General features: G+C 51.3%; 3 protein-coding genes across 11 annotated transcripts in view; 1 reads left to right on the forward strand and 2 right to left on the reverse strand.

The window, feature by feature from the left end:
- The first annotated feature begins 117 nt into the window (after positions 1 to 117).
- On the forward strand, positions 118 to 5,065 carry DNAJB13 (DnaJ heat shock protein family (Hsp40) member B13). 3 transcript variants are annotated; one of them, XM_074919215.1, is made up of 9 exons: positions 118 to 262; positions 1,205 to 1,308; positions 1,627 to 1,788; positions 2,285 to 2,442; positions 3,477 to 3,590; positions 4,011 to 4,124; positions 4,216 to 4,292; positions 4,431 to 4,433; positions 4,782 to 5,065. In XM_074919215.1, exons 1-9 carry the CDS (start codon positions 195 to 197, stop codon positions 4,933 to 4,935), a joined length of 954 nt encoding a protein of 317 aa, XP_074775316.1. In that variant the 5' UTR covers positions 118 to 194; the 3' UTR covers positions 4,936 to 5,065. The 3 variants fall into 3 exon arrangements, with proteins under 3 accessions (XP_074775316.1, XP_074775306.1, XP_074775322.1); XM_074919205.1 differs by lacking the exon at positions 4,431 to 4,433; XM_074919221.1 differs by lacking the exons at positions 1,627 to 1,788; positions 4,431 to 4,433.
- Positions 5,066 to 5,675: 610 nt separating this feature from the next.
- Positions 5,676 to 10,202, reverse strand: LOC141966442 (putative mitochondrial transporter UCP3). Of its 4 annotated transcripts, none has more exons than XM_074919163.1 (8): positions 10,135 to 10,202; positions 8,787 to 8,860; positions 7,584 to 7,722; positions 7,250 to 7,460; positions 6,718 to 6,915; positions 6,518 to 6,619; positions 6,252 to 6,432; positions 5,676 to 6,145 (listed from the first exon to the last, which is right to left on the reverse strand). In XM_074919163.1, the coding sequence occupies exons 1-8, from the start codon at positions 10,141 to 10,143 to the stop codon at positions 6,040 to 6,042; spliced, it is 1,020 nt and encodes a 339-aa protein (XP_074775264.1). In that variant the 5' UTR covers positions 10,144 to 10,202; the 3' UTR covers positions 5,676 to 6,039. The 4 variants fall into 4 exon arrangements, with proteins under 4 accessions (XP_074775264.1, XP_074775283.1, XP_074775273.1 ...); XM_074919182.1 differs by having other exon boundaries at positions 9,155 to 10,163; XM_074919172.1 differs by lacking the exon at positions 10,135 to 10,202 and adding an exon at positions 8,940 to 9,075.
- Positions 9,513 to 24,701, reverse strand: part of C2CD3 (C2 domain containing 3 centriole elongation regulator) — a 52,604-nt gene continuing 37,415 nt past the window's right edge. The window contains exons 29-33 of one of the 4 annotated variants that reach the window (XM_074919037.1): positions 24,233 to 24,409; positions 22,671 to 22,807; positions 19,641 to 20,679; positions 18,888 to 18,990; positions 9,513 to 10,344 (exon numbers count right to left, since the gene is read on the reverse strand). In XM_074919037.1, the coding sequence (XP_074775138.1) occupies positions 10,174 to 10,344; positions 18,888 to 18,990; positions 19,641 to 20,679; positions 22,671 to 22,807; positions 24,233 to 24,409 (1,627 nt within the window). In that variant the 3' untranslated portion in view covers positions 9,513 to 10,173. Of the gene's footprint in view, positions 10,350 to 18,887; positions 18,991 to 19,640; positions 20,680 to 22,670; positions 22,883 to 24,232; positions 24,410 to 24,701 lie in introns of those variants that run through there. The other 3 variants (XM_074919019.1, XM_074919028.1, XM_074919047.1) reach the window with 3 other exon arrangements.

Below are 24,701 nucleotides of genomic sequence, written 5' to 3' on the forward strand. Positions count from 1 at the left end.
GATAACACCTGTGTGGAAAAGAAATTGTCCGAGAAAACTTATGTTTAAAAAAAAAACCAAACAAGATGGAGGGTCAAGGGTGTGAGGGGACGGCCCGAGTCTGGAAGCGCGGGAAAACTAGAACTCCCATGGTGCCCCGCGCGGCAGCGACCCGGAAGTGCCGCTCGCCGCGGTGGCCATAGCAACGCGCCGCCATGGGGCAGGATTACTACGCCGTGCTGGGGCTGGGCCGCGGCGCCACGGACGCCGACATCAAGAAAGCGTGAGGGGCCTTGGCGGGGGAACCCCGGGGCCTGCCGGGTGGGGGAGAGGCCTGGCGGGGCCGGAGGGGAGGTTGGGGATGGGGGCGGCCCTTCGCTGTCCCGCTGCTCCCCCCGCCAGTCCCCGAGGCGGGGTGATTCGTGGAAAACAGACTCTAAACTCGAACAGTGTTACACGGCAGGGATGTTGACTCCGGCGCCGGGGTGCAAGGGGATCTCTCCACACAGCTCGCACCCGCACTGCACATTTTACCAACAACTGGTCGAGTGTGGATGTCCATATTCATCGGGTTCCATCACACAAACACCCGTGTGCAGGATGAGGCTGGGTCAGTTCTAGAGGCCGGTGGCAGCAGTTGATATTCTCTTTGCACCTGCCCATTGCCCGTGGGGCGCGTCTCTGGGGCGCCTTGGGAGGAAGGCTCGTGGTCTTTCTCACCTTGTATTTTTCCCCAGAGCATGTGCAGACTCTCTTGGCCAATTTCTTGTCCAACAAGAGTGTTTTTCAGCCGGTTTACTCATTCTATCTTATCTAAAGGTACCAATGGAACTTCTCCCGTCTGTACGCGGCTACCTTTACTCATTAGCAAAATTCTAACTCGTTAGAGCACACCTGTTCCTCGAGGGCAAAAGTATAATTTTTGCTGAACACTGCAGTTCTTGGTAGACTTTCACAGTGAACTGCTTTGTTTTGATGGACACAGTCGTCCTGGGCAAAATTCCACAGAACAGTCTGGGCAAGCAGGATTCTTAGCAACATTCAAAAATACTATAAGTAACACTATAACTTGCTGTAAGTAAATAAATCTCAAAACAAGTAATCATTTCTCTGTATCAGGGGAAAGGGTCTGGGAGAAGCTGTGAGGGAGCAGCCTGGGGTGGGGGTGTCCTGGCACCCCGGGGCTGGCTGTGAGGCAGGGGTCTCCCCTCCTGTCCCCTCGTAGCTATCGGAAACTGGCCCTGAAGAACCACCCTTTGAAATGCAAGGAGCCTTGGGCACCGGAGAGGTTCAGGCAACTGGCAGAGGCCTACGATGTGCTCAGCGACCGTAAGTAGGGAGATGATTCTCCTCCACGGAGTTTAGGGGCTGGACGGGGGGTGAAGCGTCTCTGGGGTGGCCGGAGGGGTGCTGAGGTCTGAACCCCCAGTCACTGGCACACCCAGGGAGGCGGCGTCAGCCCCGTGACGCGCAGCCAGGCTGAGAGCTGGCGCACGCTCCTGCTTCCATCCCCCTCCTGCTGTTCAAAAGGGGGTTGGGGAACCCCCTTCTCCAGCCTCCGGCCGAGCAAAACCTGGGTTTCAGGCTGGCGCTCTTCCCCCAGCATGGGAGAGTGTGGCCATTCCCAACTCCTCCTTGTTCCCCAAGCCATGAAGAAAGGCATCTACGACAAGTTTGGAGAAGAGGGTCTCAAAGGCGGCGTCCCCTTGGAGTTTGGTGACGAGAACCCCTGGGCCGCTGGCTACGTGTTTCACAACAACCCCGACAAAGTCTTCAGGGAGTTCTTTGGTGGAGACAACCCCTTTGCGGGTAGGTGTGGAGGTGCTGGGGGGTGGCCCAAGGCCCCACCTGTGGCTGCTTGGATGCCGTGGCCACCGCCAGCTCTGAGCTTTAAGCTTTATGGAGACGTTTCCCTGCCCAGCTGCTCTCAGGTCCCCTCTGGGGCTGCAGGTTCCCAGTGCTTGGAGGTTAGATCCTGACTTTCCCCCAGTCCCGCCTGGCTGAGAGGCCTGGGGAGGAGTGGTCAAGCTCTCAGCTCTCCCCAGCTACTGTTGCAACCCCTTTTTTTAGAGGATTTACACCAAAAAGAGGGGTCAGGTTGGCGAGACTGTGGTAAACGTGTTAGCAAGATAAAAACACTCCCAGAGAAACAACACTTCAGTTGGAGGGGGAAGGTGGTCCCAGGCACCAGCAGGTGGGAGGTTTTGGGGTGGTATATTTTTCAGCCTCCACAATAAGGAGACCCCGGAGGACACCCCGACATCTGATCTGAGTGCAGTGACCCCCCCTCTGCTTGCTCGTGCAGAGTTCTTTGCCGAGGATGGCTCTGAGCTGATCCTGCCCTTCGGGGGGCTGCGAGGACGAGGAGCAATGAAGCAAGACCCCCCAATTGTGAGGGACCTCTACCTCTCCCTCGAAGACCTGTTCTACGGCTGCACCAGGAAGATTAGGATCTCCCGCAGGGTAGGGGCAGAGGGGGTGAAAGGGGGTGTACACCCTGCAAGGGGGAGGAATTTTGGGCTGGAATCTCCTCCTCGGTGTAGGATGTTTCGGCAGCGGAGCCTGAGGCTGAGATCCTGCTCGGGGGGCTCGGCAGGGCACAGCGCTGTGTCCGTGCCGTGGGGAGGGACCTGAACCCAACCTGCAGCCCCTCTGCTGCCGTGTGTGAGCTGCCCTCGCTCCCCTCTGCTGGCTCACACACGGCTGGACGAGCACAACAGCTGCAGCCCCCCCTTTGGGCACCTCGGTGTCCCAGATCACCTCTCTGTGTTGTCCCTTGGGGGATGACAGCCCGGCAGAGAAGGACTTGGGGGTGTTAGAGGATGGAAAATTGTCTGTGAGGCAGCCCCGTGCGCTGGCAGCCCAGAAAGGCCCCGTGTGCTGGGCTGCACCCAGAGCAGGGGGGGCACAGGGCCAGGGGGGGATTCTCCCCTCTGCTCCGCTCTGGGAGACCCCCCTGCAGGGCTGGGTCCAGCTCGGGGGCACCAACAGCAGAAGGACACGGACCTGCTCCAGCGGGGCCAGAGGAGCCACGGAGATGCTGGGGGGGCTGGAGCCCCCCTGTGAGGACAGGCTGGGAGAGTTGGGGGGTTCAGCTGGAGAAGAGAAGGCTCCGGGGAGACCTTAGAGCGGCCCCCCAGGGCTGAAAGGGGCTGCAGGAACGGGGGGAGGCACTCGTCATCAGGGGGTGGAGGGATAGGACAAGGGGGAAGGGGTTTAAACTGTCAGAGGGGAGATTTAGATGAGATCTGAGGCAGAAATTGTTCCCTGTGAGGGGGGTGAGGCCCTGGCACAGGCTGCCCAGAGAAGCTGTGGCTGCCCCCTCCCTGGAAGGGTTCAAGGCCAGGTTGGACGGGGCTTTGGGCAACCTGGGCTGGTGGAAAGTGGCCCTGCCCGGGGCAGGGGGGTGGCACTGGATGATCTTTAAGGTCCCCTCAACCCAACCCCTTCCATGACTTGATGATCCAGCTTTTCTAACCCTCTTGCCTACCCCCCAGGTGATGAACGAGGATGGTCAGACGAGCACCATCAGAGATAAGATCCTAGTGATCGATGTGCAGCCGGGGTGGAAGCAGGGCACCAGGATCACCTTCGAGAAGGAAGGAGACCAGGTAATGACTGTCGCCTGAAGTTCTGGGCCAGGTTTCCCCGAATCCGACCACTCTCTGCAGGTTTCCTGTTGCTTTGGGGAGTTGGCAGCGCGGCTAACGGAGCAGCTCTGTTACTGTGCTTAGAAACAGCCCTTCCTGCCTGTGTTTTCCTTAGAATAGATAAAAAATAATTGAAAGGGGTGGTTTTCTGCCTGGCATCATCCAGTCTGATTTCCTTTGCCTGAGTGGGAGTCTGTAATAAAGGACTTATTTTCTTCCCTTAAGAAAAAAAAAAACAACAAACCTTTTTCTTCTCTAACCAGCTGGAAGCAGCAAGAGGGGCAGGCATTAGTGTCACCTCTCCCTGTCTAAAATTATAAAATCATTTGTATTGCACTAAACTATTTTCAGATTATTTTTTTTTCTTTCCCTTAATTTTAGGGCCCAAACGTCATTCCAGCTGACATCACCTTTGTTGTCCAAGAGAAACTCCACCCCAGGTTTAAAAGAGCCAATGACAACCTCATTTACGTTGCTACCATCCTCCTGGCAGAGGTAAAGAGCCAAGCATGGGGACACGGAGCCGCCCCCCTGCTGCTCTTTCGGGGCTGCAAATGCAGCTCCTCGTCCCCCCCCTGCCCTGCAGGCGCTGACCGGCTGCACCGTGGACGTGAGGACGTTGGACAGGAGGCACCTGAAAATCCCCATCAACGACATCGTGGAGTGAGTTCTGTGGGGCTAAGGGCTGGTGGGCTCAGGTGGTCAGATGGGGCTTTTCCTCCAAAGCTTGGTAGCCAAGGAGCTGAACGGAGGAACCTCAGCCTTGGCCTGTTCCGCGGGAAAGGCCGAGATGTGGCCGAGCAGGTCTATGTTGCCTCAATTACTGGGGCACTTCAGAAGCTTTTCCAGCACGTTTGGGGATGGGGCCACCCCCTGGAGGAGAAAGATGCCACCATGGGCTACTCCTCTGCCCTGGGGGGCCACATTGCTGGTGGCAGAAGCAGGAAGAGGGCTTGGAGGGGGTGGGTGGGGGACAGGAGTGAGACGAGGGCTGCAGGACACGGAATGTGGGGCCTCGAGGCTGGAAGAGGAGCTGGAGGAATAAAACCCCTCGAAGAACTGCACCCAGAAACGTGTGTGGGGCTCAGGGCCCGCAGCCCCCGTGTCAGGATCATCCCCCAGCTCCTCTCAGCCCCTTTCTTTGTGTTGCAGCCCCCAGTACTGCAAAAGGGTGCCAGGGGAGGGGATGCCACTGCTCCAGGACCCCCGCCGCAAGGGCGACCTCTTCATCTATTTCAACATCCGTTTCCCCCAGAAGCTCACGCCTGAGAAGAAAAAACTCTTGAAAAATGCCCTCCTGCCCTAGGGGACGGCGACCTTCCCCTTCTCCTCCCCCTGAAAAAGCACTGGAGCCAGCACTTGACCGGGCAGAGGTGGTTCTAAGCACCCTAAAACCCAGTAAGCACCCAGGAGGTGGTTTTTCTTCCTGCTTTGCGGATTTTCCATCCCTCCCGTGCTGCAGTGATGGGGGGAGGGTTATGGAGGGGTTACGGAGGGTTTTGGGGGGGTTGGAGTACTCTCAGCAGGGAGAGCTCAGGGTTTGGGGGTAACTGTGTGCAGGGAAAATGAACAAAAAACAAAACAAACCCTGGAAGACCCCAGGATTTGTTCCAAGTGGGAGGGACGGCGGGAGGACCCGGGTTGGAGACCCGGCCCCGCGGGTTGGCCAGAGGTGAGATCTCCCGTCCCGAGGGGGCCGGAGGGACACTGGGCACAGCCATCACCATGGCAACAGGCTACACCACCCCATCAGAAGTGGGTGAGCCCTCGGGGGGGCTGGGGGTGCCTCCCCCAGGGAGGGGGGCAGCAGCTTTTTGCCCCCAGGGGTGGCACATGTGGCTGTGAACCCAGCTTTGATTTTTTTTTTTTTTTTTTTTTCCCCCCCCTCCAAATTACAAAAATTATCCTACTAAAGCCGCTCCCTGTTAGCATGTGACACCTTTTGCATAAGGCCTGTGTCCTCTTCCCAGCAGCACCCCAGGGCTGGCAGAACAACCCTAAACCCCCCCCAAAAAAAAGGTGAGGGAGCCCCAAGCACTGCTGCATCAGACCCCATAGGGGTGGTTTATTGGAAATGTCAGTCAGGAAGAACAGGGATCACCACAGCCCCCGGCCCTCAACCCAGTCCCTCGTTCCCACCAGGCAGCAATCCTCTTCCTGGCTGCAAAACCTACAAATGTTTTTTTAATTCCTCCTTTAACTCCTCTCTGGAACCCTCCCTTTTCCCATCTTTTCCCACAAACAGCCTCGTTTCTCTTCCCCATCTTGCTACTTCCTCTTGGGGCGTCCCCATCGAGCTGGGGGGGGGCTGGTTTGGTGTCACCCTTTCCCCTTGCTGCTTCATCAATTAATATAATTTACTCGTGTGTCTCGTCACTGCTGACGAGAGGGGCTGGGGGGGGGGTTTGTGTCAGGAGGGGCCTGGCCGGGCCAACACCACCGCACGCTGCAGCTGCTCGTAGGAGACAAACATCACCACGTTCCAGGAGCCGAGGCGCAGGAAGGAGGGGACAAACCTGCGCCGGGAAAAGCGGGTCCTTGGGAAGAGCCCCTTTGGGGTGCAGAGGCGCTTGGTTGCGCCGAGTTTGGGGGTTTTTTTGGGGTTGTTTTTTAACAACTCACCCTTTGTAGAAGCCGGCCAGGCCGTCCTGCATGAGCAGGGCCAGGAGGCAGCTGAGCACGTTGCGGTACTGCCCGGGGCTGGCGTTCATGTACCGCGTCTTCACCACGTCCACGGGCGAGGCCACCACTGTGGCGCAAAAACCGGCCCCGAAAGCGGCCACGAAGTGACAGGGGACGTTGTCTGTGGAGCAGAGCCCAGGGGACGTTAAGAGTCACAGGGCTGCCACCCCCCAGTGTCCCTGTCCCCCCGCCAGCGCCCTCCTCACCCGTCATCAGCTGCGCCCGCAGCAGCGTGTCCTTAACGAGGTCGTAGGTGACGAGCTCCCCGCAGTTGATGATGGCGTTACGGGCGATGTTGGGCAGCGTCCCTGGGCGGGAAGGGGGTGGTGATGGGGGGTACAGTGGTCACATCCCCTCCTCCAGCACCCTACGTGGGTGCCCCAGCCCTCCCTGTCCCCGCCGTTACCTCTCCAGAGCCCGCGGACTCCCTCCTCCCTGGCGATGGTGCGGTAGGCGGCCACGGTGCCGCTGTACCGCCGGGTGCCGTCCGGCAGCGCCCCGGTCGCCTGGAACCTGACCTTGACCACGTCGGTGGGTTGGGCGCACGTCACCGCCACCGCCCCCGTGGTGCAGCCCGCCAGCACCCGCGCTCCCAGCCCTGTGCCTGGAGAGGGCAAATTGTGGGACCCCACCCCGCCTTAGGGGGGACCCCCCCCAGCCCTGCTGGGACCCCCAGAGGTGTGGGGAGCTGCAGGGGAGAGGCCTGGATGGGGTGGGGTGGGGGTGGAGGTGTTTGGTGGATCCTGGGGGGGTTGTACCCCTTCAAGAGAGGGTTGTGCCCCCCTGGGAGAGGGTTATGCCTCCCCAGAAGAGGGCTGTTCCCTTCTGAGAGGGTTGTGCCCCTCTGAGAGAGTGCTGTGCCTCCCTGGCAGTGGGTTGTACCCCTCCAGGAGAGGGTTGTGTCCCCCCAGGAGAGGGTTGTGCCTCAGGACACTCACTCTCAGCCCCTTTGGGGGTGTAGAGCTGCTTGACGGAGTCGTACAGCCCGATGCGGATGGAGGCGAAGCTCATCTGCCGCTGCAGCCCGGCCACCAGCCCGCTGTAGAGGCTCCGGGGTCCCTCTGTCCTCACCATGGTGCTCAGCGTCCCCAGAACGCCCCGGTACTCCACGGCGCCGCCGCTCCGGGGGATCCGCACCTCCCCTTGGATCTGCGGCGTGACCGCATCACCCTGCAGCCCACCCCTCATCCCCGAAACCCCCCCAGCTCGGGCCGTGGGGGGACCCCAGCGTTGTGGGGTGCTCCAGCCACCCGTGGGTTTTGGGGGAGGTACCTGCAGCCGCACTTTGGCGGTGTCCAGGGGGAAGGTGCAGAGGTCGGCGATGCAGGCGGCCATCCCGGCGCTGACGAACTTCACGGCGGCTGTCGGGGGAACCTCGGGGGGCTTCAGACCCACCATCGTGGCAGAGAGGCTGGAAGGAAAGGGGGAGGATTTGTGGGGGGAGCCGGGGTGCTGCGTCGGTGTCTGGTTTGGGGACGGAGGTGACAGTGGAACTCTCGCTGGCCTTGGCCAACCCCAAAAGCTAAAATCCTGCCCCATTTCCTTGCCTGCATCCCTGGGGAAACTGAGGCACGGGGCTCCCCAACACCCACCCTGCCAAAATGGGGTCAGGGGGCATCCTCAGTGAGACTGTCTCCCCCAGGGTGACCTACCCAGGGCTGTGTACACCCTCCCCCCCCCCAGGACCTCACCGTAGGGACCTCAGCACCGTGTCCCAGCTCCTGCCTTACACCCCTCTCCGCGCAGCCATCGCTCTCCCGGCCAGCTCCTTGCCCCCCCCATTATATAGCACCCGGGAGGACATTCCAGCAGCCACGGGGATCAAGTGACAGCGAAACCCAGTTCCCCCGGTGGCATTTGAGCTGGTGAGAGCAGGGCCACCCTGCACCTGTGGTGGGGGGGGGCTGTATTTCAGCCCTCTGCTCCCCACCACACCACAGGGCATGGGTGTGGGGGGATTCTGCCCAGAAGAACCCAACAGCGGTGGCCACCGGGACCTCAGGGATGGTCAAATCTGTTTGTTGTTTTTGTTTTTTTTTAACCCGAACACTCTTGGGAAGGATGAGTGGCAGAAAACACTTGCCCAAGCCTTTAAAGAGGAGCTGTTTGGAGGCAGAGCAGCACCGAGCACTCCCCCCACTTTGCCCCTGGCACGGCCCACGCAGCTGTAACCCACCCCGGCAGGATTTCCTCCACGTGGTGTAACGTGGCCCCCGAGGGCAGGATAAATCCCTCCAGTGTTGGTGCTCCGCACGGCAAAACCCAGGAGGGACAGAGCTCAGGGACAAGGTGGGGTGATGGCTCAAGAAATGCCCCTTCTTCTCCATTTTCTTAATGCTCCATATTTTTAACCCATTGTGCTGTTTAGCACTACAGACACAAAGCCCAAAGAGCTGGTGGAAGAGCGCCTGGGCAGAAAGCCTCTGCTTTCCCTCACTGGAGGGATTTTGAGCTGGTTTAGCACCCCGAAGGCACCTTCTCTCCTGGGCAGAGGCTCCTCCGGCGCCGACACCACGCTCGGGCTGCCGGCACTTCGCGTCACCGCTGACCTAAATGCAAGAGGAAGAAGCTGTTTACCTCCTGCCCGACACAGAACTCAGGAGTCAACATTATCACCTCCACTCTCACCACGTTCCCAACGCAGCCAGCGTCCCGTGGGGATGCCCGATAGCTTCCTAGGATTCTTATCTCGCAGCTTTTAAGGACGTACCATTAAGAAAGAGCGTCTGTGTTCAGTGATACAGGAGCTGCTAATGTGTGTTTAACCCTGAGATTTCCTAGAGAAAATCCTGAACCTAGCAAGTGAAAAAGTGATTAAGCTGTCCAAAATGTGGATTAAGTACTTCTGAGGAGCGTTGAAACTGTAGGAACCTCTTGCTGTAGATACACGAGTCACGAGCAGATTTTACCAGCGTGGGGATTGTGTTCACATTAAATTCTGCATTTCAGCTTCTCCCCCCTGCGAAAAATAAAACCACAGAGGTTAAAAAAGGGATGCTAAGGGCAAAGCTCTGACTTGGAGCCTTCTCTTGCCCCGTTCCAGGTGCTGTTTGGTTACTCTGGGAAGCGGTGACCTTTCTGTGTGCCCCCGGTGTCTTCCAGGAACAATTCCCTCCCGCTCCTGGAGGCTCTGGGGGAAGGAATCGCCTCCACCTGTTAACGAGAAGCTCGTGACCCGGCACCGGGACGCTTCGCACCAGATGACAAGAAACGAAGAGAATTTTATTGAAACAAACCCTGGAGAGCAGTACAAAAATAACTTAGCTGGGTTCGCGTCAAAGCCCATTATCCAAACGTTCCCGATGTAAAAATGTACAAAAATAATTTAGAATATAAAAGCTCTGTATTTCTAGTAAACCCCTTTTGTACACACGTCAGTATTTTACAGTATTTTACTCAAACACCTTGAGCACATAAATTCCTCTAGAATCAGCACATTCTGCTTCCCACCAACTATTTTTGAAAGGCCACTGGGGAAGGAAGTTCATCTTCCGTCCCCCTCCACAGCACCCACTGGCAGGGAGGCATCAGTTCTAATTCTCACAAATTTCTAACCTTCTCCATCCTTTGGTTGAAGAAAAAGCTGTCTCAAAACGGGATACTTTTTGTTTACTCAAGATAAAGGTTAATTAGTGACATTTCACATGAATAAATCCCCAAAACAGGGTATCTGGAGAGCAGGTTACCCAAAGCACTGAGTCTCACTGGGGACCTGCTCTTGCAAGACACAGGGTCTCTCAGCTCCCCTGGGTTGAGCATCAGCCTTAAATCCCTCTAACGGGATCCCAATTAGGCAAATTAAAAACCAGAGCCTGAAACCTACAGCTTCCATCTCCTCTTCCCTGAGGACTTGGACAATGTGTCAGGCCATGGCTTGGGAAGCAGGACGGCCTCTCGCCAGTGTCATTCCTTCTTGGACAGTTGAGCAGAGAAAATCCTGGCAATTCTTTCGGTTTCCTCTTCCGAGAGCTCGGCTACGGGCCGGGGATGATTCGGCCTTCGGTACGGGATGCCCCTGAGCACTGCTCCGCTTCTGCTCTGCAGAGAGAGGGAACAAGATGTTAGAGCCCTGCCAGCTCTGCCCTGTGCCTCTTCTCTGATCACCACGGGGTCAAGAAGTTGGTTACATGTGAAAAAAACCCTCGTGATGGGTTTGCTGTGGCTCACCGGTTCCCCTCGGAGCAGTTTGTTCCCCACACTTGAGGCACAACTGTTTGAAAAAAATAAAAATAAAAAAGCTGTTTGTTCCAACTGCTTGGAAAAAAACCATCCAGGATGGTGAAATATTTCCCTGCCCAATGTAGGATGAGATGCTGCAGAAAGCAAAAGCTAAAAACCAGAATTAGAAAAGGTCCAAACCACGTCACCTGGGTCTGGCAAGGAAACTCTGAATCTGTCACTGTCTGTCCTCGGTCAAAATCATCTTGTACAAAGCTAAAGGAATTACACCAGTGGATTCGCTGGGCTCTGCCCCTCTGGATTTTGGTTTTCAGTGATGATTTTATTTTTAATTTGCAGGACGCTAAAAACCCAACCACCTTGCAATGGAGAGGCAAGGCTCCTACACAACAAATCCAAGCCTGCTGCCAAAGTAGACAGCTCAATCTCAGCAGCCCACGAAGATTTTTTTAAACATTTCACCACCATCCTTGCTTTGCACGCATCCTCCCAGCGGTTACAGCAGCACTAAAGACGGATCATTTCAGTGTACAAAGAAACTCACATTTCTCCCCAACTAGTTTAGAGCCAGGTCGTGCTCATGCAGCACCAAGAGAGGAGAGACCCGGTTGAAGCAAAAGCTGCTGGTTTAGGACGAGTCGCTCAGTAGCCGCGGGGCCAGGAATGTCTGGTGGCGAGGGGGGGTTGTTTTGGGAAGCCGATACGCCGCGTCAACCTTTCACCTACATCGCTGAGCTGCTTCGCCCTCCGCGCCGGGCCCTGCCTCGCTGGTGGAAAGGTCTCCTAAGGTGAGCCATTCCCTCCTGCTCCTGTGCACTCCCTGCTTTGATGTGCACCGTTTGCGGAGGGAAATGGCTTTTTTCAGAATCAGCGGGTTTGGAGATTTCTTGCGTTTGGTTACCTGGACGTTACAGGTAGGAAAGGGAAGGTGCTGATGGGAAAAGTCTGCAGATAAACACCCCCCCCCCAGTCTGTACCTCCTGGGTGTAGCTGTGCTTGCTAGAGCCAGGGCAAAGCGCATGAGGCTAATTGTGAGTTAATTGTAAAAGGAACAAGCTTTAGAAAACTGTTTTCTCTTAGGATATTATTAATAGCAGGAATAATTAATAAATAGACATTGTTTTAAAGGTTTAATTAATAGAGCACAGGTGCTCTAGGAACAATACTGACAGTTTAAGCAACTTAGGCTAGGTAATGAAAAGCTAGACAGAGATTAAGTATCTGTTAAATAGAACTTTTTGAGTCTTTTCTCAGAAGTCTAAAAGTGAATTATGATGAAGATTGTTCAGAAGATAAGTTACCACGATGACCGAAGACTGCATCAGTCGGCAGTGGTGTCTGAAGAGGAATTGGAAAGGAATGATAAGAACTAGCCAAAACTGTGGAATACAGTGGACTTTTGAAATTGATGATGAATTGAGAGCTGAAAGTTCCTGAAAAAAATCACTAGACTCTTTGTATTGTATGTTATCTAGAGGGGGCGCTTTTTGTGAGCTGTTGCCACCTGCTGAGGTGCTGGCCCAGCTCTGAGTTGTTCATAAAGCCAGCCCAGAGGGACCCGCAGTCTGAGGAAATCCTTTAACTCTAATTTAACATCAGCTACAAGTTCTGCAAACAGACAAGAGGCTGTAACCCCAGGCCAGCGTTTCCTAAAGGATGATTTTCAGACACACTGAGCCAGCACAGCTGGATTCAGGAGGCAGATGGACCAACACTCACCACCACGATGGGTTTGGTCACTGGCTGGTTAATGAAAAGGATGACAGGGGTGGGACCAGCTCGTCCAACAGTACGCAAATGGCTTATGCCAAGCTAATTAGGAATTCTTACACCATCTCCCAGTTTCATACAGCTGATTGTGTAACAATTAGGTGACTAGTGCTGCAAAAGACTTCAGACTGTATCCAGGAAAACAGCTACGGGCATAATGCTTCAAAACACTCCCCTTGTTTATCATACTGAAAAAACATACATGTGTATTTATGAGAATCCTTGGGGTTTTTTTCTTAACACTGCTCTAGGATGATTTTTCTAAATGAAACTCTAACAAGCTGAGAGAGATTAAATGCAGACCTGGCAACATTAGAAGCTTAAAAACCAGCAGAGAGATGCTTGCTGGGCAAACCACGACAGCTTGTTCTGTTCCAGGTCGGTCAGAAATGACAGTAGCTTGTTCTTCCCATGCTGTTTTCTGTGCCAACTGTCTGTGAAACAGCTGAAACATTAGTACTGGCTGGAGATGGACAGTAACCAGCTCACGCTGGCTCAGCGCTGGTCCCTGATCTCTGCACAGCAGTTGTAAGAGGTTCACAGGGAAAAAGGTTCCAAGTGAAAGCTCAGAGATTGGTAAAAGGCGTCTGGTTTCAGTGCATCAAGCAGCGTTGGTTTCTGAACATCAGTTTTATGTATTTGCAAGGAACTGGTATGGAACGCCCTATCCCTCAGCCCAGGAAGGTCTGTAACTGTAACAAAAGCAAAAAACCCAAGGAAACGCCGGCTCTTAAATCCAACACGCCGGCCAAACTGCAGCTAGACAACCCCGTGCTGCTTTACACTGGCACTGTATTTCAGAAACTTTCCTTCCAGCTGCAGTGATGGTGCTTGTCCTCTGACGAGCACCCTGTTCTCCCCCAGAGGATCCTACACCACTAACACACCTAAAAAAGATTGTCTGCACAACTACGCACAGGTGAAAAGCCCGTAGGAACCAGCTGCATTATGAAACCAGAAGCAGGTTTACCCTGTAGCAACAGCTCTCTAACAAATTCCTCAAATCACCCAATTAACCCTATTTCAAAGAGTTATTTCTTGGAGCTGAGAGATGGCAACTCACGCTCTGAGTGGAAGGAAATAAATGCAGATGGCTTTTGCTGACCCGACAGGACATTTCCAGTGAATTTCTGTGGGAGGAGCTGCAAGTGCTGCAACTCAGAAGAGAAGGTGATGTCATGTCTGGGATAAAATAAAGGAAAAGAACAAAACTGCCTCAAGAATCCAGCAGAGACCGCAGCACAGCTGAGTATTTCTGCAGAAATAACTTGGGGGGGGGGGGGGGGGGGGCTTGCACTAGTGACCCAAACCAGACGTAAAATAAACTTAGTCTGGTTGTAAAAATTTTAAAAATTGGTTTTAAAGAAGAAATTAAATGAGATTTTCTCCTTTGGTCTTAGAGTTAACAATCCAGACGTGGCACAGTATTTCTCCTGCCCCAGGGGCACGTCACGACCTGAGCTGTTACCGGCCAGAGGCTGCTGCAGCAAACGCTGCCCCTCGCTCCCATTCTGCCATCGGTGCAATAACACACCCCAGAAGAGCACTGTACTCTACAAGTGAAAATACAACAGAAGAGCAGCTGTCTGCTGCTATTAGATGGCACCGAGGTGACAGAAAGCAGTTTGTACTCTCCCAGCTGTCAGTAAATGAGGCGTGCTTGGAAAATATCCCACTTAGGTGCTGTTTGGGAGAGAAGTGGCTAAAATCCTCCTCCTCCGTTTTTCATCCTGCCGCCTCCACCTGCAGACGCACGGATCTGTCCCGAGGACCTGCCTAAAGACACATGTCCAGCTGTAGGAAAGGTTTTAGCAGCTCTTCTTGCTGCTATTCTACAGGCGCAGGTGTGAATTGAGAACAGGGAAGCTGAAACGTGTGGTCAACGCTCCCAGCTCGCACAGATTATTACAAAATTACATCTGCAGGTTTAGTTTCACTGACAATTCTGGGATACGACTACGAGGGAAGAGCTACACTTCTATATTTCCCTCTGTATAAAGCTATTTTTCTTTGAAATACGCAAATTCTGCACACACAGGACATTTAGCGACACCTTCTAGCCTCAATGCTCCCTTAAAACGCTCCTTTGATACATCAAACAGGCAGTTTCAAACTGTCAGAATTTTAACTTTCTGCACAATTTTGAGAGCACGTACCTGTAACTTCATGCTTACACCATTCCTTGCCTCCAAATTGGCTTTTGCCACTTCAAATTACGACCTGAGCACAAGGAGACCCTGAGTTCCTGAAGCAGACACCTTTAATCAGAGAGATGCAAGAGGAAGGAGGACTTCATGCACAGAAAATCACCTTTCACGTTTCTTTTTATAGAAATGGCACCGATGAGGCAGGACACTTAAACCAGGGTTATCTAATCACTGTGTGCCAAGAATTGGAGTAAAGCAAACAGATTTATTAGTATATTCTAGGTCTTGGGAGGGGATGGCTTATTTCAAGGTCAAAGAATTCCGGGAACATTTCAGCCTGGTGGCTCAGCAAGTTTAACAGCTGGTTTTCTTTCTGCACAACGATGAAGGAGTGAAAAGAAATCTGTGTTAATGGGCTACAACCTGCCCGTGGAGTGACCTTGTACCTTCTTCTGTTTTCTGGACAGGAAAAGGTTTGCATCAAATCACAGACCACAGCCAACAGCTCTGAAGCGGAGGTGAAGAATACAGCCACCTTTTCTTCTTTTTTTGATGGTGGAGAACGTCAGCGTTTCTGTTCAGCAGGTTAGGAGGACAAATTTAATGAGTGAAAGGCTTAGCTCTGTTCTCTGGGTAAGCTGAGTAAGGGAAAGGAAGAGCTTTAGTGGCTGTGACTGAAATGGGGGCAAGAGCAAGAAGAAACGACAACCAGGAAAGGATGTTTGGAGCCTTGCTAACGCATTTTTAGAACAGATAAAAGCTTCTTATTCTGAATCTGCCTAAGTCTGTGTTATGAAAGTGTTACTTCTAATTTATACTAATCTATGTATATGTAAAAATATTAATTATTCTGAATAAAACTTTCCATATACATTTCTTAACATTTTGGAATATTCATAGACATGAAGGGGGGAAGAAAATCAAGATATTTTAATGGAAAGTTTATTAACTCTCCATTTTTTTAAATACTTCCTCCTGTCCCCCCAAAACCCAGCTTCATTCCCAGTAGACTGGGCCAACTCTGAAAGGCAGCAAGTCCTAACACGGGTTATCTCACTGGAATCACATTTAAATGTTTTCACTCTAGCATACGACTGCCCCAAACCCTGACCAGAATCAATGCTGCAGTGCCCTCTGTGTAAAACAACACATCTAGAGAGATTAGATTTTTTTCTCTGAAAAATCAGCAATAGTATATAAAATAATATGGAACAGATGAAGGCAGTAAACGCAAAGAGGGAGAAGAAGGGAGGCCAGGGGCAAGAGTCAGAAATAAGATCTGAATAATAATCTGGACCACTTAAACAACAGCTCTGACTCATTTAAAAATATTGGTAGCTTTAGAGTAAATACAAAAGAGTGTTGGATGCTGTTAAGTTTAGCCGTGAACTTGGATAATTTTCCCTCAGTTGTATCAGGAACGGCCTGGAAAAGGACCGAGAGGAGAAAAGTGTGAAGCTGCTCCTGAACTTGAGAAGCGGCAGAAGTTGAACTGGAGCTGCTGGATCGGATGGGACAGCAGGTGACCAGTGTGGGAGGGGAGAGCTGGGAAGGACCTCGAGAACTGGAAGCCTGAATTTGATGTAACGGAAAAAAAAGATTAAAATATTTTTGACTTTGTGAGGCTCTGCAAAACTCAGGTCCCTGGAAGGTGACTGCAGTGTCCAGGCTGAGGCCTGAGCTGCTGCAGCACCTTCTCTGATCCCCACGTCCTCACAGCATGAGCTGAGACAACCCTTTTGCCACCAAATGCTGCCAGCTCACAGAATCCCAGAATCATCCAGGTTGGAAAAGCCCTGCAGCTCCTCCAGCCCAACCATGACCCTCCCCCTGACCGTTCCCAACTCCCCCAGATCCCTCAGCGCTGGCTCAGCCCGACTCTTCAACCCCTCCAGGGATCCCGGGGACTCCCCCCTGCCCTGGGCAGCCCATTCCAACGCCCAACAGCCCCTTCTGCACAGAAATCCTTCCTCAGAGCCAGCCTGACCCTGCCCTGGGCAGCTTGAGGCCATTCCCTCGGGGCCTGGCGCTGGGGCCTTGGCTCCAGAGACTCATCCCCCCTCTCTGCCCCCTCCTGGCAGGGAGTTGCAGAGGGCCAGGAGGTCTCCCCTCAGCCTCCTCTGCTCCAGACTGAACCCCCCCAGTTCCCCCAGCCGCTCCCCAGCAGACCTGTGCTCCAGACCCTGCCCCAGCTCCGTTGCCCTTCTCTGGCCACGCTCGAGTCATTCAATGGCCTTTTTGGGGTGAGGGGCCCAAAACTGAACCCAGGAATCGAGGGGCGGCCTCCCCAGTGCCGAGCCCAGGGCTCAGATTCCCTTCCCTGGCCCTGCTGGCCACGCCAGTGCTGACACCAGCCAGGATGCCGTTGCCCTCCTTGGCCCCCTGGGCACACTCTGGCTCATTCTCAGCCCCCCCAGCCCCTCTCTGACCGGCAGCTCTCCAGCCACTCCTCCCCAGGCCTGTAGCCCTGCTGGGGGTTGTTGTGGCCCAAGGGCAGCCCCCGGCATTTGCCCTCAGTGAAACTCCCCCAGTTGGGCTCAGCCCATGGCTCCGGCCTGGCCAGGTCTCTCTGCAGCCTCCCCACCCTCGAGCAGACCAACACTCCCACCCCAAGCTCCTCGGCTATGACTGCCCGCTTTGCCTCCTCACTGCATCGTTTTGTGTAGGGAGGTGGGGAAAGCAGGGAGTGGGGCAGGATGGGGAGAGGTGGCAGGAACCCCGTGGAGGCCAGGAGAAAGGTTTGCCAGCTGCCACGTGAGAGAGAGGGGACTGCTGATCTCCAGACGAGCACAGCTCGGATTTCAGCCTTGATGTCACACTCGGTGTTTGCTGAACTGTGCAGGAACCAAACAAACCCAGATTTAGAAACCGATGTTGTTAAGGCTAATTAAAAACAAAACTGTGAGAAAGCAGTTTTCCTCCACTCTCATTGGCATAAGGGAAAAAATTCTTGTTTTTCATAGAGGGTGTTCGATGCTGGGTGCACGACACAAGGCACAACTGAGCCCGGTCTCAGCAGACCCCTACAAGTGCTCTAGCGAAGGATTAGCTGTAGCTAATCCTGGAATTAAGCTGGTTTAAGGTCAGCTATATCCAAATAGTGCCTTGCTAATGTTCTCCCTAATTATTAATAACTTTCAGGAGTGTGTTTCTAGCCACTAAGCTGAGCATTGCAGAGAGAGGGAATTCAAGTAAAGCTGATACTAATATTAAACTGAAGGTTTGAGTGATGATGTGCAGATGCACAGAAAGACACGGTGCTTCCACAGGAAGAACTGGAGTTAACTCTGCAGAGAAAGCAAACCTCAGAAGCAGAGGCATGATGCCAAGATAGAGGGGATGGGGGCATCAGCGATGGACAGAAGGGAACAAGGAGAATTTGAAGGCGATTCCAAGAGAGAAACACATCTGAGATTCTGCTTTTGATTTCACCCAAAATATTTTGACACAGCACAAGAAATATGCTTAAGAAGCACTAAGACACACTGCAGTCTAGGTTGTTATAATCAAGGTATATCTTAGGATGCTTGAAGCATACTATGCCCAAGACTCCTCTGATAGAAGTCTCTCATCAGAAACAGGTTTCAAGGGCTTCAGGAAAAGATAGTATTATGTAAATCAGAAAAAAAAATTCATTTTTACAACATAAACCAGCAAAAAGTCAAGTATTTTACCCAAGCTGTAAACATGTTTATTAATTTAAAATAGTTTCCATTACTTCAGAGCTATCAGATGCTGCCTGTTTCTGTTCTGTTTAATCAAGCAAGCTGCTTCCAATTACATCAATGTTCCTTAGAGCGTTTGTTTCATGGGTCATAAGGCGGGGAACCAACCAACCTTTCCTGGGAGTGGTAAACAAACAGCCCAGCCCCTGCAGTACCCAGACCCACATCAACATCCATAGCAAAGCTCTGGCCTCCAAACAACCCAAGCCACAAACCTAAATAAATGTTTACACACATAAAACCACCTGTGAAACAGCAAAAGCAATCAACAGCTTTCCTGGGTGAGGAACACTCCAACTATTCTACTGTTCCCTCTGTGAAAGAAAAGTGACTTGATACCTCTCAAGGAGAGGCTGCCTTGCCACCAACTCCCTCATTTCATCCTGATCTAAAAGATACAAATTGGGGTCATAATTACATCTTGCACCCTCGAAATTAGGCACCTTACCTCAGATTAAAGCACCAAGAAGTGTGGAGTGAGCACCTGCCGCTTCCACTGACCCCAGTGAAGAGCAACGTTTGCTACTGTATACAAATCGGTTAACATAAATGCTTCAGTATCACCAATAATGCAGCCACGATGCTGAAAATTATTCTAGCAGAGAGAAGAGGCATCAGAAAGACTCTCCTTGATTTGGAAGCAGTCACCTCTAAACTGAGCGCTGACAATGAAAGGGAGAAGTACTTTTGTTCCTGTTTTAACCAACGGACCCTGTTAAGCTAAGACAATAAAGGAAAAGATGTCTCATACTTACTTTCAGAGCTGTGGAAGGATGAGAAGACATGCTGAGCAGTCTCATGGAAGCTTCCATCTGCTGGGGGGGAAGGAAGAAGTTAGGAACAACGACAGGATCAGATCTGAGCAGAACCATTAAGGAACAACCTTTGGCAGCATGTAGCTGTGCAGAGCTCCACAGCTGCTGCAGATGTGGAATAAGCCTCGCTGCAACGGGTGTTAGTGGCTCCCAGAGGGTGAATCTCATTCATTCTGATCAATATTCTATCGTTCTGAGCCTCACAGAGCACAGGACACCAGCCTGCTCTGCAATAATACCTCACGTATTTGTAGAGTCCTTCATCCCACAAAAATTCCAACACAACTTAGCGAAACCGACTGTGAGATTTGGGAGCTGTGCAAGATATGTGGGAAAGTACTTTAAATGCAAAATAAACTTTGTTTCTTTTAATACGGAAGAAACACAAGAGCTATAATAGTGCCAATGTGGGGAAAAAAAAAAAGGCAAGACATCATGTTGAAACTACCCAAAATGAAACGACTGTCATGGATCACAGAATATATTGGTTAGAAACGGTAAGAAACTCATCAGTGCACTGTGTGAGCAGCAATGTAACAAGGTCTTCCAACACCTTCCCAGGTCATCAATTCTAGAGTCACTTCCCAGGGAAGAGCTCCACACAGCGAATTTCTCTTTCCTGAGGCCAGTGAGAATCTAACCAAGAAATGAGATGCTCCCTGAATGCAATGTGTGCTTCAGAAAAAAGGATACAAAAGAATTTTTGGTTTGACAGACTTTACTGGCTCTTCCAGTGGGTTGTCACTACTGTCATCAGAAAAGTTTTCACTGTTTCCTTCTGAGCCTGCTTGGGCTGATACACTCTTAACACAGATCTCATCAGAACCACTTTCTTCCTCGTCTTGACGATCTTCATTCACAGCCTCACTGCTTTCCTCCCTCTCTCTTTCTGTGGTTTTTGGATTGGTCAAACCCACATCTGGTGGAAACTCCAGTACTTCTTCAGAGGCTCCACAAAACTCGACATTTCGCTCCGCAGGTTTAGTGTTATATGCTCTATCCCAATCATAATTTCTATTTTCTACAGGGCCACCGGCTGTCTGATGCACTTCCAAGAAATGAGCAGGCTGAAGCAGCTCCTTCTCCATCGTTTCTGTGCCACTTTCCAGGCTTGGAAAGCCTTCTGTTACTGCCCGAGGATCTGTGTGGAGGCTAACACGGGGGCTAACAGCAGTGAGCACGCTTTGGCAGTCACCTTGCAGCGTGCTGGAGAAGGTGCTGCTCCATCTGTGGTTTCCTCTTTGCCAACAGTCTATATCCACCGAGTGCTGACGCTCAGGCCCCAAGTCTACGGGCAGCTGGTCAGCACCCTGCTCCGCTACAGACAGCACACTGGACCAGGGACTGGTTTTGTCTGTTATGGTTGTTATTTCATTAAGAGTTCGTGGTTCTATAACGTCTTCTTCATAGTCTTCTTCACTGTGTGGCTGGACAGCAAAAGCACCTTCATCCTCCTGGATGTCGTCCGTTGGCAAAGGATGCTCATCTTTGGGGACAGCTCGCTCTAGAAATTCATGCAACATGTGTCTGTCAAACACAGACCTCCCAACGGGGCACGGCTGCTGTGTATCACTGCAAACGCTGGGTGAGTCCAGCTCTAGTCGGCCTTGACACACTTCAGGCCCAGCTTCTTCATCCTTCTGGTTGGGCACATGTGTAGCACCCAGCTTTCCGCTGCTGTCTTGATGGACGTTAGAAGATTCTTCACTATTTTTAGTTCTAGTCTGTAAGTCTGGTTAAGAGAAAAGGGCATCAGTAAATGCACAGAGCAACAATTCACCTTTTATCTGATTTATTTGGGCTTTTTGCAGAAAATCATGTATGCAAGAATGCTTAGGAGTTAGACATGCACAGCTTTGCCAAACACTGCTGATGTGATCACATTCTGCTACTGTTACCACTGACAAGGCCAGGAGAAGGACAGGCATACTAAGAAAAAGAGGAAATGTTTGGGATGAAATTACTGGGAAATAACTAAAAATACTTACAACATCATAAAGAAAAAAAATTGGACAGTGAAAATTCTCTGATATACAGAGCACACCTTAAAAACAAACGAAAAAAACCCTATGGCTTGGAGGGGCTAAAACCAGTTTGGACACTTCAGACCCCACAGGAAGGGGAAAGGAATAATCTAGACAGGAGAGATGGATAATCTAACCCCCTCCTCCTCTCATAGCTTCCTCAGTTTTATGTAGGGGCCCAGAAGACACAGTTGCTACTGGGGTTCTTCAGCTTTCAGTTCAATTTACCAATTCGAATCAAATGCCAGACAATTGTTAATTAAGTATTTGTAAACCAGAAATTCACTCAAGACTATTGCTCAATTGTGGTGGTAAAACTGTAAGATCTGAAATCAAAGAGCTGCTTGTGCTCCGAAAACAAGCCCCGAAAAAAAGGTGCTTGCATTAGGAGCCTAAATATTAATAAAACCTATGCAATTCTGAAAATCTCTGGGGATTTTACAAATTCTTTAAAAAGCCGGAATCACCTATTTTTGGTTCTTAGTAGAACCTATTAATTTCTTGCATTCTTTGAGAAATTAGGTCACCAGTATTAGGTTAAATGGCAAACTACTGCTACTCAGAGGCAAGAGAAAAAGTCTTGCTAAAAGGAAATGGTGGAGAATATTTGGAAAAGGAGAAGGAAGAGTTTGAGACAGATTTGGAAAAGGAGAAGAATTTGAGACAGATTGCAGACGATGTAAAGAGACAGTACAAGCAATATATGAGAAGGAGAACGAAAAGAGCAAAACCCTGGGTAAGAAAAAGAAAAAAAAAAAATCGAGGTGGTAAAACAAGAATGTCAAATTCTGGCACAACAGAAATGTGCCCTTCAAGTCCATCTCTTGGAAGCGCTGGTAGCTGCAGACAAACAGCACAGAATAAACTTTTCAACTGGCAGTGCTCTGAGCCATAGTATATTCTCTATCCTGATCAATTATTTTAAAAGCACCGTCATGGATTTGATTTCCTCGTCATTTTGCTACTCCCAGCACCTCTGGTATGGGGTCAGAGCAGCACGAACAGTTAAGCTAACATTAAATTAACTGCGATCAGGCTAGTGCTGAGATGGAGGGTGGTTACAAGGGAGCTGTGAGAAATGGCAGGCAGAGTGAAAAAAACATACAACTGAAAACAAGGTGTACAAAGAGATATGGTTTCCTTCCCTGTTGTGTCACGCTCCGTCCTTATTAAGGATGTTGTTCTGTGTCCAGCTGCACTAACAATAGGGAAAATTAACTGCAGTGATGCCTTGAGAAAGAGGAAATGTATTGAATGCGATAAACAGAAAAGAAGCTGCTTACTAAGAGCTTTGTCTGACGTATCCTAAAAGAGCCTTATTTTAGCTATTCATCATAGGCCATAAATTTCACCTGAAAACAGAGACATGCCAATTCCTATTAGCAAAGAACCATGGACTCAGCTCAGTACCGTTCTGTGGATTGCTTTTCCACAAGACTTCCCTTTTTCTGCTGAACAGACATGGAAATTCAAGTAGAATTTATCTTAAGAAGGCCTTAACCCCCACCTCACCTTCCTTTGGAATGTTTCAGTTCAACGTGACCATTACTGACGGGAGTTTGAAAGTCTCTCTGAAGGATTCTCCCAATGGTACACGTGCTGATCAGCAACACCAGGAACTGGTCCCGATTACGTAAAGAATTTGAAAATACTTTAAGGCAGCTTCTGACAACAAATTCCAAACCAAGTAACAACTTACCATTGATTAGGCTGCTGACCTGAGACACCAACTGACTAGATTTTTCCAGAAGTCGGCATCTATCAGAATCCTCTTCTCTGTTCATCAGGCCCCGATGATCTCTCTCCTGCTCCTCATGACTTGGTCTGGATGTGTAACTGAAGTCAGGAAAAGACCTGGTCAGCTTCTGACTGAAGTATCTTTGAACCTCATCCAGCTCCCTCAAGTTTTTTCTGTAAGCAGTAGTAAAAAATTAGGTAAGAGGGAAAAAAGCCTATGGCAGATTGGTTCTACCTGTATCATTCCAGACAAGAGCGTGTAAATATGCAAATACAAAATTAAGGGTTGGTATTGAAAAACTTGATCAGGAGGTAAGTGTTGAGGTTGCTCTGTCTAAGCAAGAGGATAGCGCTCAACAAATGCCAAACTAACTATCAAACAGGCTGGAAGTTAAAAAAAGTGCTAGCTTTAAACTTATTTAATCAAAGCAGTTGGATTTGAGATGACCTTCCAACAGAAGTCATAAAAGCAAGAATATTAATTGACTTTATGACTGAACTTGATAAAAAACTAAGGATTTCTATCTGCTTAAGATCTAAGGATTTTGTGATATATTGCTTGTGGTAGCTGGGGAAAGGATGGAATGACTCAGAAAGTCTCTCTCAGTCCTATATTCCTGCAGATAATAAGTATTATTCTTCTAAAATTTATACCTGATGTAAATCCAGAATCTAGTCAGGAGAAGTGCTTCGAGTAAGGAGAAAGGCATTTGAATTAACTTATTCACAGACTCCCAGAATCATGGAGGTTGGAAAAGCCCCTGCAGCTCCTCCAGCCCAGCCATGACCCTCCCCCTGACCGTTCCCAACTCCCCCAGATCCCTCAGCGCTGGCTCAGCCCGACTCTTCAACCCCTCCAGGGATCCCGGGGACTCCCCCCTGCCCTGGGCAGCCCATTCCAACGCCCAACAGCCCCTTCTGCACAGAAATCCTTCCTCAGAGCCAGCCTGACCCTGCCCTGGGCAGCTTGAGGCCATTCCCTCGGGGCCTGGCGCTGGGGCCTTGGCTCCAGAGACTCTTCCCCCCTCTCTGCCCCCTCCTGGCAGGGAGTTGCAGAGGGCCAGGAGGTCTCCCCTCAGCCTCCTCTGCTCCAGACTGAACCCCCCCAGTTCCCCCAGCCGCTCCCCAGCAGACCTGTGCTCCAGACCCTGCCCCAGCTCCGTTGCCCTTCTCTGGCCACGCTCGAGTCATTCAATGGCCTTTTTGGGGTGAGGGGCCCAAAACTGAACCCAGGAATCGAGGGGCGGCCTCCCCAGTGCCGAGCCCAGGTCTCAGATCCCTTCCCTGGCCCTGCTGGCCACGCCAGTGCTGACACAAGCCAGGATGCCGTTGCCCTCCTTGGCCCCCTGGGCACACTCTGGCTCATTCTCACCCCCCAAGTCCCTCTCTGACCGGCAGCTCTCCAGCCACTCCTCCCCAGGCCTGTAGCCCTGCTGGGGGTTGTTGTGGCCCCAGGGCAGCCCCCGGCATTTGTCCTTAGTGAAACTCATGCAGTTACTGTTACTTGCTATAGCTCTGCTTTACCTGAGAGCAGTCAGAAGAGAATCTCGTGACAGCAGTGATAACGAGTCCATCTTCGCCGCCTGATGTGCGTTCCCTTCCGCTTGCTGCAGGGACTCGTGAAACCTGCGCACGTTCTGCATATGCTCTTCGTGACGAGGCCTCTGTGGTCCAGGGGGACTAATTCTGCTAGGAACAGGCCTATGTTTAACAACAGAAAACAGGCTGAAATCTCTAATTGTGAAAAGTCTGCCAACTAAGAAGATCCAACATCTTTAAATGCAATAGAGAGCCACCGATGGATGAAAAGAGTTTTTCCAGACATCGTCAGGAATGGCATTTACCATTCCAGACTTACACTGAAATAAAGTAAACGGCAACTATCCTCTCCACACTGGTTAATAGTGAGGCTGATAGGGAAATTGTAATGTCTGCTGGGAGCTGCCGAGCAGCTGTTTAGACCACAGAATGGTGGCCCCCGGTCCCTCTAAAC

This window comes from Athene noctua, chromosome 1 (assembly GCF_965140245.1).
Source record: "Athene noctua chromosome 1, bAthNoc1.hap1.1, whole genome shotgun sequence".
Lineage (NCBI taxonomy): Eukaryota > Metazoa > Chordata > Aves > Strigiformes > Strigidae > Athene > Athene noctua.

Bases quoted from the DNA above. Each gene is read 5' to 3' on its own strand.
- DNAJB13 (XM_074919215.1), top strand. From the start codon at position 195: ATGGGGCAGGATTACTACGCCGTGCTGGGGCTGGGCCGCGGCGCCACG. The intron at 1,309-1,626 runs GTAAGTAGGGAG...TTGTTCCCCAAG, and splicing joins CTACGATGTGCTCAGCGACC to CCATGAAGAAAGGCATCTAC. The intron at 3,591-4,010 runs GTAATGACTGTC...CCTTAATTTTAG, and splicing joins TCGAGAAGGAAGGAGACCAG to GGCCCAAACGTCATTCCAGC.
- LOC141966442 (XM_074919163.1), bottom strand. The intron at 7,461-7,583 runs GTACCTCCCCCA...GTCACGCCGCAG, and splicing joins CCGCCAAAGTGCGGCTGCAG to ATCCAAGGGGAGGTGCGGAT. The intron at 6,433-6,517 runs GTGAGGAGGGCG...TCTGCTCCACAG, and splicing joins GCGGGCGCAGCTGATGACGG to ACAACGTCCCCTGTCACTTC.